Below are 13,287 nucleotides of genomic sequence, written 5' to 3'. Positions count from 1 at the left end.
CGATTTGTTATCGTGTCGATCCAATAACCTGTTAATTTCATGTCGGGTTAACGGATCGTGATAAAAATTATCAGGCCTATTTGGAGGTACTATGTAATTCCTTTTTCTACAATATAGTGTGGAAGTGAAAATACTGGGACAAAGGCGACCTATAGGTTAATATTAAGGGAATGAAAATTTTAAAAGAATTGCTTCTGCCATTTGGTCAAAATAATCAATTGTACAATAAGGCTTCGTTTGGAAGTGATTTTAAAATGACTGGAAGTGCTTTTAGAGAATTTTTTGAGTTCCAAAAACACTTACACAACTTTTTAACGATTCACTTGCATGTTTACTAAGAATTAATTGGTTCCAAATACATTTTCACCAAAAACATTTTCAGTCATTTTAAAAGTATTTCCAAATAAACCCTAAAGCATTAAGAGTGTTTGCTAAACCGTGTTGTAAAAGTGCTTTGAATATTAGAGTGTTTGGTAAACCGTGCTATAAAAGTGTTTTTGAGTATAAAAAGCAATATCAAAGTGTTTGGTAAACTTTTATTATGATTGTTGTGATTGTGTATAATGACCAAAAGAGACACCATAGTGAACAGAAACATGAAAAGACCATAAAAGTTTTTCTCCCACACCGAAGGACTTCCTCTCACAAACCCTAGCCTTAGCTGTCGGCCTCTCCTCTTGGTTGGGGTCAGTGGCGGCAACCCCTTGGCCTTAATTTTTCTGTAGCGCCTTCCTTCTTTAACTTCCTTCCTTCCTTCTTTAATTTTCTGCAATTCCTTCCTTCTTAAATTTCCTTGCTTTTTGTTTTGACCCTCTGATCTAGTAATTTTGCTTCTTAGTGAAGTCTCACATTGCCTTGAGCTATGTCTCAATTTCTCTGATCTCATATCAAAGGTTCAAGATTTCTTCTGCTCCAATTATTGTTCCCTACCACGATTGTAGCCCATCGGCCTTCGCTACTTGGCTCTTCAGGTGTTTTCTTTTGTGGATCCTATTAAGAGACACACTTTGTGTCTGGGTGGCTTTTAAAGTGCAATTTGCCCTAATTGGTAGGATTATGGGAGAGCTTACAGTGCGGGTGGTTCGCCACCCCCATTCCATTCGTCAATGCGGTTCGTTGGTTCTTCATTTCAACGTGGCACTTCGCAACGATGGTGTGACTGTTTAGGCGGAGGCAACTATTCCCTTGGTTCATATCTAGGATTTCTTTCCTTTATGGCTATTATGGCTTTGGTATTAAGCCTGATCTTGTATTTCTTTATGTTTAGGTTGGTTTGTATTGTCTGTGGACTTTCCTAACCTTGTTGTAGTCTTCTTTTTTTTAATGAAAGGGAAATTTTACTTGAACTCATCTAACTTAACTCTACACCTAACTTAAATTTTAAATGTTAGCTGTCATTTTTATCTTATTGCATAATTACCATTAAGTACAAGATGAAATTAATAATAAAACTAAAAGTTATCAATAAACCCATACTCAATAATCAAACTCTACCATCACTCAATCTTTATCCTGTGTTCATTTTGACCAATGGATGCTGATTTTGAAGTTCTGAATCCTTCAACTAAGATATAAATCAATTTATGCACGTATTTTTTTCATTTGATTTTATTTTTTTTAGAGTTTAAAAGTATATTGCTTGCAAAGAAGATCTTTGTTAACCCGTGGATAAATTTCTCTATAGGACTCATAACTCTTCCAAAAGGCATTGGGAATTCAATACTACCACCAACTGAAATATTAAAATAATGAAGCTAAAACGCTAGTAAATAGCTTGGCATATACATAAGAAAAACAAACAAGGTAAGAACAAATAGAGTGAAAAAATGTACTTTTTGAAGTTCTTGAAAGCAGCAGTGTCATCCATCAACCAATGTGAAAGGATTCATCTCCAAAAGTGAAGTCCAAATCCAGAACATAGTGATAATTAGCAAAATTGTTCTTACTTCTAACAACTTGAAATACAGCAAATACGAGTTTGATAAAGTCCTTGAGTTCTGCTTTGATATATATTCAAGAATAATTTAAACCAATGAACATGAACTCAACATATAGCATATGATTGATGCATTAAGCAAATATGGCTTTTGCGTGGCATTAAAACAGAAGAAGATTGGGACATTGATGATAACGATTATCATATGTCCTATATAGATGAGAACAATTTATATCATTGTGAATATATTTTCGACTCTAGCGAGAAAAAAGAGAAGAGGATCACCATCCTACATGGGTACTTTCTTCCTGAGAAATATTGGAGAGTAGGAGGTTCACACACTTAAGAATTAGATATGAAAATAATTTCAAAAATAGAACTGTCTCCAATTGATTTTGGGTTTATTTTCTAAATGGGTGTAAAGATAAATTTATATATTGAATTGGGCTCGTGAGGGTAGTTTAGGGAGATATTTGGGTTTAAAGAGATTTTGATAGTTTAATTGAAATTAATATGAGTGTATAGAGTAAGTTAAGTGTAGAAAGAAGTTATATGAGTTTAAATAAAATTTCCCTTAATGAAATTAGCTTGTTTGAAAAAAAAAAAAAAAAAAAAAAAAAAAAGACACCAGAGTGAAAGAATGAGACAAGATGGTCACATTATTCACTCTGGAATTTAGTAGAAGAAATGATTTATGCACATCCTTTATTATCTTTATGCACATTCTTAGTTTTTTTTTTTTTTTTTTTTTTTTTTTTTTCTATACATAAATTTACATTTGATTTATTTATAGAAAAAAATAAAACTAAACAGAAGTGCGTAAAAAAAATGAAAAAATGTACGAAAATCATTTCTTACTTCTTAGTAATAATCTCATGACCAAAGTCACTTTTTTACAGTTTACTTACCATGTATGAAAATGATAATGAATGAGTATGATTCTCATTGCTGCGTTTACTAACATCTAAAGAATGCATTAATTATGTGAATTCCATCAACCTGAAAAATGAAGGTATCCCATTAACATAAGGAAGGTTGTTTATCCCATACCCGTTCCTTGTAATCCTCAATTTTCTAATCCTTCATTCCTTCGTAGCCCATACTATGTACAGTAAATATGCCCATCATACAGAGAATTTTCAGTTTAATTATTTTACACATATTATGCAAGTATATATTGTCTTTATGCAAGATGATCCTTAAATATTAGAAACTTAAGAACTGAAACGATCAATATCATTACATCGACAAAAACACCAAAGTATTTAATACGATATAAGAGAATGCTCTTGCTCTTAACTATTTGAGTTACAAGTGCCAAATTATGTGCAAAGGACATGATTCTAAATTTGCATTCGACAATGTTTTTACTTGTACTGTTCCATTCTCCACAGACCATGATAGATAAAAAGCATATGATTATGAATTATTCATTAGATTGGCATCTTATAAGTTGCTAAAAAGCTATATACAAACCATTCCTGCGCAGATAAACAGAGTGCAGTTATATATTAAGCAGAGTGCTGGTATTGTAGAAGATAACGTGTTAACGGAGATGCGTAATATAACGATGAACGACGAATATAATGACAAGGAAATATGACAACATCTGATCATCCGCTATCCAAATGTGTTCTCGCCACTGTATGTAACGTAAAGAAATCCATCTGCATCCTTCTTTTCATCATATATGGTAGACATTATTGCTCCTGCAAAACATGAAATATGGTCTTCATAATCTTCGAGGAAAAGTAGACACGATGTCATAACTTTTACAAATCTGAATATTACTGAACATCTTTCGAGTTGACTTTCCAGGAATACGACACTTTACCGTGACCATAATCCTTGATTGGTCATGAAGTAAACTATTTTCTTTTGACTTCAACCAGGAAGTGGATTATTTACCACGATCACATTTCCTTCTTCCAAATCCAAACATTGTAAAAAAAGTTTATATCCCAGAATCTTATGATATATTCCAACTAAGCTTTGATTCATAGAAAGAATTAAGTACAGCCTGCTCATCGTTTGACACGAAAATGAAAACCACAGTGTCATTTCTGCACATTTTTTTCTTCGAAAATCTCCATGGATATTGCAAAAGTTCGATCATATCTAAGAATCTGTGTTGGACATCTTTCCAGTTAAAGTTTGACTTCAATATGGCATTAACTATTTACCAATGTAAAACTACGTTATCATATTTAACACATACCCTAAAATTAAACATCAAATCAGAAGGGGCGAGACAGAGAGAAGTTTCACTAGATACCTGTAGCTGGGAGGACATTGTCTACAAATATGAAGATTGCCTTTTCTGCACTCAGTTTAATTCTCTTACGGATGACATAGACAAACTGACCCACAGTCAAATCAGCTGGAACTAGGTATCTGTTAAGTAGCAAATCAAGTCGTTAATATATAGAACTACATCAGCAGTTTAGCAGTAAGTACTGTATCAAACAGCATCCTGTTCATTCACAAATTATAATACAATACAACAATTGAGCCCGCATTGAATCTAAACAAAAAATCAGAGAGGACGGAGATACAGCCCATGAACACCAGGCCTAGTGACACCTCTTCCTCCTTTAAGAACAAGGGAGGATGGAGATTTTGGGTTTAACATCCAGTGGGCGGGTGTGTGGTTTACTCAAAATGGGAAAACCTTATATGTTTCCAAAGTAATAAATTTATACTGATGACAATAGAGCTGCAGCTTACTCACAAAAGTGATTACATAAGAGGAAGTAATGTGAAACTGGTGCTTACTTTTTCCTGTCAATGTTGGGAATATCACTTCTCTCTGCCTTTTCCACAATCACCTTCAAATCAGAAAAGAAATAATTAACAGAAGCAACGATTGGGATACCACGAGTGCATTGTATTATGATGCAATTGAACCAATACTACTAGTCATGCATGGACTGAATGCAACACATGCACTATTTAGAAGAGATCAAGAAGCACCATCTGAATAATCATATGTGTGTGTGTGGGTGTTGGAGGTTGTGTTACTGATCTAAGTATCTAAGTCCATGATGGTTCCATGGTTTTCAATGATAATCATCATTCAGCCATTCCCTTTTATATACCAAATAAACATACAACGCATCTAGCATATGCATGAAAAAGAATATAGATGCAGTGAATTCGTAGTTGTTGCTCACAGTCACAATTGCCATTGGATGACTATTAAGCATCTACTCTCCAACATTCCATGAAACGAAGAACAATAAGCCCATCATATACCCAGGAAAAGAATTTTTGTTATACTGACCTTGATGGAGAAATCAAAACAATATTAATGAGTTTCCATGCCCACTAATATAAACCAAGGCTAAGTTCTTTTACGGGGAAACAAGTAACTTACGGTCATCGTACCTCTTTACTAAAGAAAAGGCATTCGCTCTCAATAATTTGCAATATACTGATATAAAACATCTCTCATAGCACCAAGGCACACAGGCAGATATATCATCAACACATTATAAAGCCACCTCGACACCCTATTTTTGTTCCTCATCTTATCCAAGAAATGAAGTACTATACACCCATAGCACAGTGAAAATACACGTTTTAATGCAAACTTTACCTAAGACCATTCATTTTACTTTTATTTCTACAATGTATTAACAATTTGTGACTTAATGATCTTTTTTTTGGTATCAAGATGTTTTTTCCAATTGGATCATGTAACACATGACGGATAAATTCCAGTGCATAATTTCCCTTTTTTCAAGCATCACTCACTGATTTGTATTACATAAGAATTTCCTACACACCAAATAATAAGTGTTGTGAGCACTAATCAAACAATAAACTCTACCATCACTTACTTGAACATCTTGTATAACTTGAGACTATAATATCTATAATTTAATTCGGAAGCAAGGTACATACCAAGAAACCTGCAGTTGCCATCCCACATTATGACAACACATGCTCTTTGAAGTTTTTTAATCAAAACATGACTCTCTTCAATGCAGTCTGAAACAGATTATGCAGCTACTATGCGTGATACAAAATTATGAAACATGATTGGACCTATGAAATGTCAAAATAACTCCTAAATCTTTAAGATGCGGAAATAGAGATAAAAAACACCTGATATTGACAAATAGCAAGGTAATAGCAAAATTCGGCACACACAGAGGAATGAAAATAAGAAAATCCCAAATTTAAAGATTAAAGGTAGGTCCTACAGGAATTCTGTCTGAATATTTCTCCCTAATCCTTGCGGCCTCAGCGCGTCTCTTCTCTGCATATAAAGATACCACACGTTTATACAACTGATTTCATAGACTTAAACATCGCAAAATCAATTGCGGAAAATGATAACTTGGAATAGAATATACTAAAAGCATAAACAAATTCAGCACATGAACACCAAAACTTACCAAACTCATGTGCTTGCTTGAAGCTGCTTTTGGTCATTTTTTCTACAATCCACTGCATAACAAGGACCAAACCTTATTGGCAATCTATAGACAATTTACTAAATAAAATAAAAAAATTGATTCAAATTAAGAAATTGTGTGGAAGCCATGATCAAAGTGGTAAAATTCAAGAAAAAATCCAAAACCCAGAAGAAAAAAACACCAATTTCTCTCAGAGAATCAAAGAAATTCTATCATGTAAACAATTGATTATGTACCTAATTCCCTGATTAGATGCCTTGAACAAATATAACAATCCAAGATAAAAAAAATAAAATAACACTCCAATATTATCTTTTCTGTTTTTTTCTTCTTTTTCTCGGGAAACAAACATACCCAAAATCAAATAACTGAAGAAAGCTTACAGAAAAGATTGGAGAGGAGTGATCGACAATCTGCTGTGTTCTTCTTGGCTTTGCAGATAAGAGATGATTACTTAAAGATGGTGCCTTTTCAATGTTTTCATCGACTACATGTACGACGCTATTACCCGCTATTTAATAATCGGTTTTATCTTTACTCCTCCTGTGACGTTTGGTCCACTACGGTGGTGACCAATGAAACCTTGCCATGTCAGACTAAGAGGTTGGGTCCTATTGTTATCGCAGGATCCTTTCCGACAAGAGATTTTTTAATGGATTTGAAATATACGACGATACGTCACATGTTATTATATCAATGATGAATTTTTTTTTTCTTTTTCAAGTGTTCTTCCAATTATAACTACATGTGGTGTACTATTCCGTATTTTGAGTGCATTGAAAATCCCTCTTTTCTGACCCTCAAAGCCTAAAAGAATGCACGCCGAAGGAAGAAAGGTTGAGGCTCAACAAGATTGGAAAGAACGATCCCCAGTGCTACACATGACCGCTCGTCATTCCGAGTTGTACATCAGCAATGAAGTTGAGTGCTTCCCCATAAAATGCTTTCCGACCACCGAGAGCAAGTTGGGGCATTGACAACTTTATAGAACAAAATCCCAAGGACACAGAGACATGCGTACTTAGACATCAACTCCAAGCCACGTTGCGGCTATCAAAGAGAACAGAAGTTTGTGAAGGGATGTAATGACTCACAAAAGTACTCGGCCGTGGATTCCCACCAACTTCTAGGTCACTGTCCTAAAAATCCGCGCCTAGCACCGCCTAACGCCTAAACGGTGCTAAGCGGTTGGCCATCGTCCTGATTAATGCCTAGGAGTTTGAAAACTAAGAAATGACGCTTAGACCTATTGAGGCGCCTGCCTAGGCACTCGCCTAGCCCACCCAAGCTTGCTTAGATACCGGCCTAGGTTGCAACTCACTTGGACAGAAAATAGATAACTTTTATCTTGCATTTTACTTTTTCAATAAATTGTAAGAGACTTGTTGAATACTTAATGGAACGCACATTATATACTTATTCTCTATGTTTTCATTATGTTCCAATAGCTCATAATATATATGTCATTTCATTTTGTAGTTTATGATGAAATCATATATATTTTAAGTATAAACACACTTATTTACATAAAATATAATAAACTTAATTAAATCCGCCTAGTCCGCCTAAGCGCTAGGCCTTAGCCCGCCGCCCGACTAGCGCCTAGCGTCTTTTAGAACCTTATCCTAGGTTGAGCAAGTGTTGTCCTATGAAAGCAGGCAAGTGGACCTAAAGGGATGTCATTTTGCTGCCATGTGTCAACTAAAGAATAGATGGGTAGCTAGCAGGTCAAGTATACGTATTCAGCACATTAAATGCAAATGCAATGAAAGATCTCGAGACTAGGGAGTTGAGGTTATGGAGGGCCTATATAAGAAGGATGAGTAATCCTTAAAAGGGGTAGGACGAATTAAGAGAAAAAAGATTGTGTGAAAGTCGGGCGCTATTTGTAATCTTTTATCTAATATATACGAAAGGCTCAATGGACATCGCCCAATTTCAAGGGGTAAAGCACTTAAATATTGTTGTTCAGTCCTTATAATTCAAAACCCCGAGCCCACCAAGGGCTGAACACAACCATATTGGTCTTTGTTAGCCACACCAGTTTTGAGCATTAACAGTTTGGCGCCATTTGATGAAAACCACGTAGTAGCCATTCTTGCAAATCCGGGTGTTATGTGGTTGCAAGATCTCACTTTCAGTTCGTAGAGTGGATCAAACAAACATGTGTTTAGCTTGATTCATTGGTGCAATCACTTTTTCTGCGTACAACTTGGCTGTGTTTTCTACAAAGCAAGCTCAAGTGCATTCCATACCGCGCACCAAAAGGAATTAGTGCGCTTGTACTTCATGGTCGTATCTTAGTCCTTGTCAGCTTCTGGGATTACAATTCCCCAACCACCATCCAAGCTTGTGTAACCATTCTAGGAGCCCCCCAGCAGTCGTCTCAGGAGTTGCCCCAACCGTCAGCAAACCCCCTTAGCACAATAATTTACTATATCTTTTTTTACTTTTTCTACGTTATATTTGTCCGAACAATCTTTTTTGGGTTGTAAATATTAGTTGTCATTTTTACAATGTTTATTTTTTTAAATATTGGAATTTAATATTTTTCTTTCTTTCTTTTTTGTATATTATTTTTTAATTTTAGAATTAAATAAATTAGTTATTATTTTAATTTTTTTAATAAAGTTTTGGCCGATGGAGGTGTCGTCGGGATAATTTCACCCCATTATTTAATTATGTTCTAGCGAACAAGGTATATTCCGTCGGCTAAACGCGTTATTATCTGACAGCGTATTTTGTCGGTTAAATCACAACTTAATAAACGGACTTGTTTATCCGTCGGTTAGGTTATCACGCAACGAGTTTTCCTCGACTGCTCTTTTCCGACAAATGTCCGTCGACGAATTCTCGTTCAGTCGACAACTTATTTCAACTAGTATTTTTTTTTTTTTTTTTTTTTTTTTTTAATGATATGAAAAATTCATGCAACTTCAGGCATGGCCGACAGCTTACATGGTGCCTTACTTAGATCACCTGCTGGCTGATTAATTCTCTATAAGAACAGCAAAGTTGTTTTTGTACAGCTTTGTTGCTATGTGGGTCTTTGCCTTGTTCCGATTACAAATTCATATCATAATAATTAATTTCAAAATTGCGTAAAGATTTTCTAGGTAATATGCAAATCAGTGAGAGATTCTCTATTGATAATATATAACTAAACGTTGTCCAACTTTACCATTTGAGTCTGTAGCTATTTAATTTCTTTTTAATATAATTTATATAAACATGTTTGGACCCAAAATAATGGATTTGGGCCAAGTATGATTATGGGCTCGGCCCAGAGTTAGACAAACTCCTAAGTCCCAAGTCTGTTTAGATAGAAACCTAGCCCAAGGTGGGTTAGTAGAGTTTGAATTAATGATGCATTTCTTGAGTCAAGAGTCTTTAAAGATCAAGATTGCATAGTGAAATTGGTACCAGGTGGAATAACCTGTATATAAAAATTATAATTTGTTGGACTGACTAGTAAAGCCTGTTGGTCAACTAAGATAGATTTGTTAGTTGATAAATCTAAGATTCAAATACCAATTTCAGTTCACAAAAACCATCCTAGTTAGCAAGGCTATAGGTCGTTGCAAGTTATTAATGTGTCAAGTGAGCATGACAGTGAGCACATACCATTTAAATGTTCAACAGATATATGTACCATATATGTGTATGTGAGATGTGCGACACAATAAACATAACTTGAACACAAGATATTTTTGGCCGGAAAAACCCCCCTCTGGGTTAAAAAATCAGGGACCCTCCACTGAGTCCAATCCTTTAGTGTAAACAAAGGTTCATACAAAGACCCCACAAGCTCAATTCCTAGATCTCTATCTATGAAGCAGCTTTACCTTTTTGCAACCTTGCCTTACACGAGACGGACTCATTTAGTCTTCACGAAGTGGTAGCTCCTTCTGAGCTCATCACTTTGTGGCACCGAGATCAACACGATTAATATTGTGATATATTTTGATGATATGCACATGAAATCTGGATTCAAATGACCAGTTAGATTCTTCAGTCAAAATGGTGAAGAAAGAATCCAACTTGAATCCAAAAGCTTGGTCTAAAACCAAATTTAAAGCTTAAAACCAGACCAAGACTTAAATGCAAAACCTTAAAAAAATGCAACCCTAATAGACAATGATTGGGTGCTTACTGCATGAGGAAGGTTTGGCAGTTAGGGTTCATAAATGAAAAAGATGCAAGATTTAACCCTTGAAGCAACTCTCTCTAACAAATAAATTCTGAAACCCCAAGAACAATCTGAAACCCTAGAAGTAAATATACCCAAGGAAATCAGATTTTCTATCAACCAACTTGACTCCAGGACATTTATCAGCTACAAAAGAGATCTAGGCAAATCGATGGCCAGAAACTGACTACCATTAGAAAGGTGTTAGTCAGCCCATATGGGCTGTCGTAATTTGTGTGCCTAGACAGCTGGAAGTCAGTGCGCAAAATTGACTAGACAATCAAACTAGACAGAATAGAACTCAAAGAGAGAGATATGAAATGTACATGCATGAACAAATCGTTGAGTTGAAATGTGCCACTTCTTGAACATTTACTTCAGCAGCAACAACCCATATTCTAAATATATTCTAAAGCTAGATTGAGTATGTGTGATGGTTTAATAACGATATTTGACAAGGAATGCCAAACACTTTACACTTTACAATCTCACCATTTGGCTTTCCTTGACAAAATACCCTAAGGCTATAACTAATTTCACTCAAAATCCACACTTAAGAGAACATCAATCAACAGAAGAAGACCAAGTAACAAGTCCTGCAAAAGAACAACTCTTGACAAGAACAAGTGAAATTTATCATGAGTGAAAGACTTGCAAGATATAAAGCACAACGAATTTTTTCTTCCCCATTTTGTCATGGTAAGACAAAGAAATGGTGAAAAGTCACACAGAATAGTCAAATTTACTGAAAATAAACATGATAAAAACAAGAAGAGCACAACAGATTCATAATTTGTAATAGATCATGTGGATATGCCTAAGCACAATGTAGCGACAATGGGACTAGTAATAAGTAAGTACAAAAAGATGCATACATTGTGATTGAACTCCCCCATAATGAAAACTCCCCTAAAAATGATGCTTGCAATATGAATAGGTTATTGAACAAGAATATCACAAAATTTGAGATTTGCACCAATAGACAACTAACAACATAACCACTAGATGAGAATGAACTACGATGTAGCTTGAATATCTATGATTCTAACAGATATGTAATTTGAAGAACACAAAAAGTAGACGTGCAATGTAGTTCTCAATGGACAAATCTTCAAATGCATACACAAATATTAATAATGAGATTAACACAAACTCATAATCCTTAGTGACATGTCAAGGTATGGGAGAATGATTTTGGATAGCCATCTTAAAATCATAGAACCAAACATTTAATCTCAAAAGCATTTTCAAAGTTAACCAAGCTTTTAATAATCCATTGAACTTTAGAGACAATACTTCCTACATAATATGGACAATAGACAAGACTCGCAAAAAGCAAGGCATAATCCTTGGACGAAAAGCTAACTTTGGTGAAGAACTTGAGTAAGGCACCAATTTGAGAAATGCCAAGGTTATTTGAATTAAGGTGAAATTTTGATGAATCACCATTGATTTTTTTTAGAGAATTTGATTCAATACCTATAGAGAGGGAGATTGAAACACTACACATGACATTGCATGGAAGGCCAAAATGAAGGAATTTTCCCATTTGATAATATATACGTTCTTTTGAAGACACCCCTTTCATATAACACTCTCACATTTGAATTTTTTTTTGTTTTGATTTTGGGAAAAGGACAAAAAGAAGAGAATTGGCACATGGTCCAGATTATAGAGTAAATAAAGTCACTACCACTCAATTAGGACTAATGCAACATTAAATTTAAGAACACCACTCGATTTGGATGATTGGAAAAATGATTTTTCAGAGGCCATCAAGATAATAGGGAGAACATTTGACATCATAGTGAATAATTATCCAAGGATAATCTCAAAAATATCATGACTGTGTGACTGTTAAGATAAGCATATAGAGAGACAAAACATAAGTATCTAATGAGCATGCTGACAAGACAGACACAACCTAGAAACAAAGCTATTCAAACAATTTAGTTCATTGCAAAAAGACCAATAGACCATCAAAGATCTTTGTACCTTAGGTTACCTAGCGCTTTAGTCAATGTGTCAGCTAGTTGTTTTCAATTAGCACAAAGTTTAGTGTAAGAATCTTAGCTTCCACTAGATCTCTAAGGAAGTGATGCTTAATGTCAATGTGTTTGATTCTCGGATGTTGAACAAGGTTCTTAGATATATCAATTGCACTCATATTATCACAATAAACAAGAAAGGTGGATTGAGATATATTGTAGTCACTGAGCATTTGTTTCATCCACATCAGTTGAGTGCAACAGCTTCTGGCAGCCACATATTCTGCATCGGCAATCGATAAAGAGACATAATTTTGCTTTTTGCTATGCCAAGCAACCAAATTGTTCCCAACATAGAAAGCTCTCCCTTGAGGTCCTCTTTCAATCATCAATGCACCCAGCCCAATCGGCATCAATGTATCCAACCAGGTTTATGTTAGTGTCATGAATGTAGTAAAGTCTATAATTAGTGGTCTCACCCAAATACTTAATGACTCTCTTGACTGCTTGTAAGTGAGACTCCTTGGGATAGCTTTGAAACAGTGCACATACCCTAATAGAAAATGTAATGTCTAGTCGACTAGCAGTCAGGTAGAGTAAGCTTCCAATCATGCTTCTATATAGAGTCTAATCAACATCCTTGCCACTTGAGTCTTCGTGAATTTTGGCACATATGCTCATGAGAGATCTAGCAGCTTTTGAACCTTCGAGGCTAAACTTCTTCACTAAGTTCTTGGCATACTTTGTTTG

General features: G+C 35.1%; 1 protein-coding gene across 1 annotated transcript; it reads right to left on the bottom strand.

The window, feature by feature from the left end:
• Positions 1–3,337: 3,337 nt before the first annotated feature.
• Positions 3,338–6,874, bottom strand: LOC137747681 (autophagy-related protein 8f). The gene is made up of 6 exons (XM_068487837.2): positions 6,744–6,874; positions 6,340–6,391; positions 6,145–6,200; positions 4,712–4,764; positions 4,212–4,330; positions 3,338–3,645 (listed from the first exon to the last, which is right to left on the bottom strand). Exons 2-6 carry the CDS (start codon positions 6,374–6,376, stop codon positions 3,557–3,559), a joined length of 354 nt encoding a protein of 117 aa, XP_068343938.1. The 5' UTR covers positions 6,377–6,391; positions 6,744–6,874; the 3' UTR covers positions 3,338–3,556.
• Between the last annotated feature and the right edge of the window lie 6,413 nt (positions 6,875–13,287).

Source organism: Pyrus communis, chromosome 2, assembly GCF_041283825.1.
Source record: "Pyrus communis isolate YQ-2024b chromosome 2, ASM4128382v1, whole genome shotgun sequence".
NCBI classification, from domain to species: Eukaryota; Viridiplantae; Streptophyta; class Magnoliopsida; order Rosales; family Rosaceae; genus Pyrus; species Pyrus communis.
This window is presented reverse-complemented; position numbering and strand designations above follow the sequence as displayed.

What these genes read in the sequence shown, in the direction of transcription:
- LOC137747681 (XM_068487837.2), bottom strand. Translation starts at nt 6,376, where the DNA reads ATGACCAAAAGCAGCTTCAAGCAAGCACATGAGTTTG. An exon ending in AATATTCAGACAGAATTCCT is followed by an intron (nt 4,765 to 6,144) that starts GTAGGACCTACC and finishes TCTGATTTGAAG; the next exon opens with GTGATTGTGGAAAAGGCAGA. An exon ending in CCCAACATTGACAGGAAAAA is followed by an intron (nt 4,331 to 4,711) that starts GTAAGCACCAGT and finishes GCTACTTAACAG; the next exon opens with ATACCTAGTTCCAGCTGATT.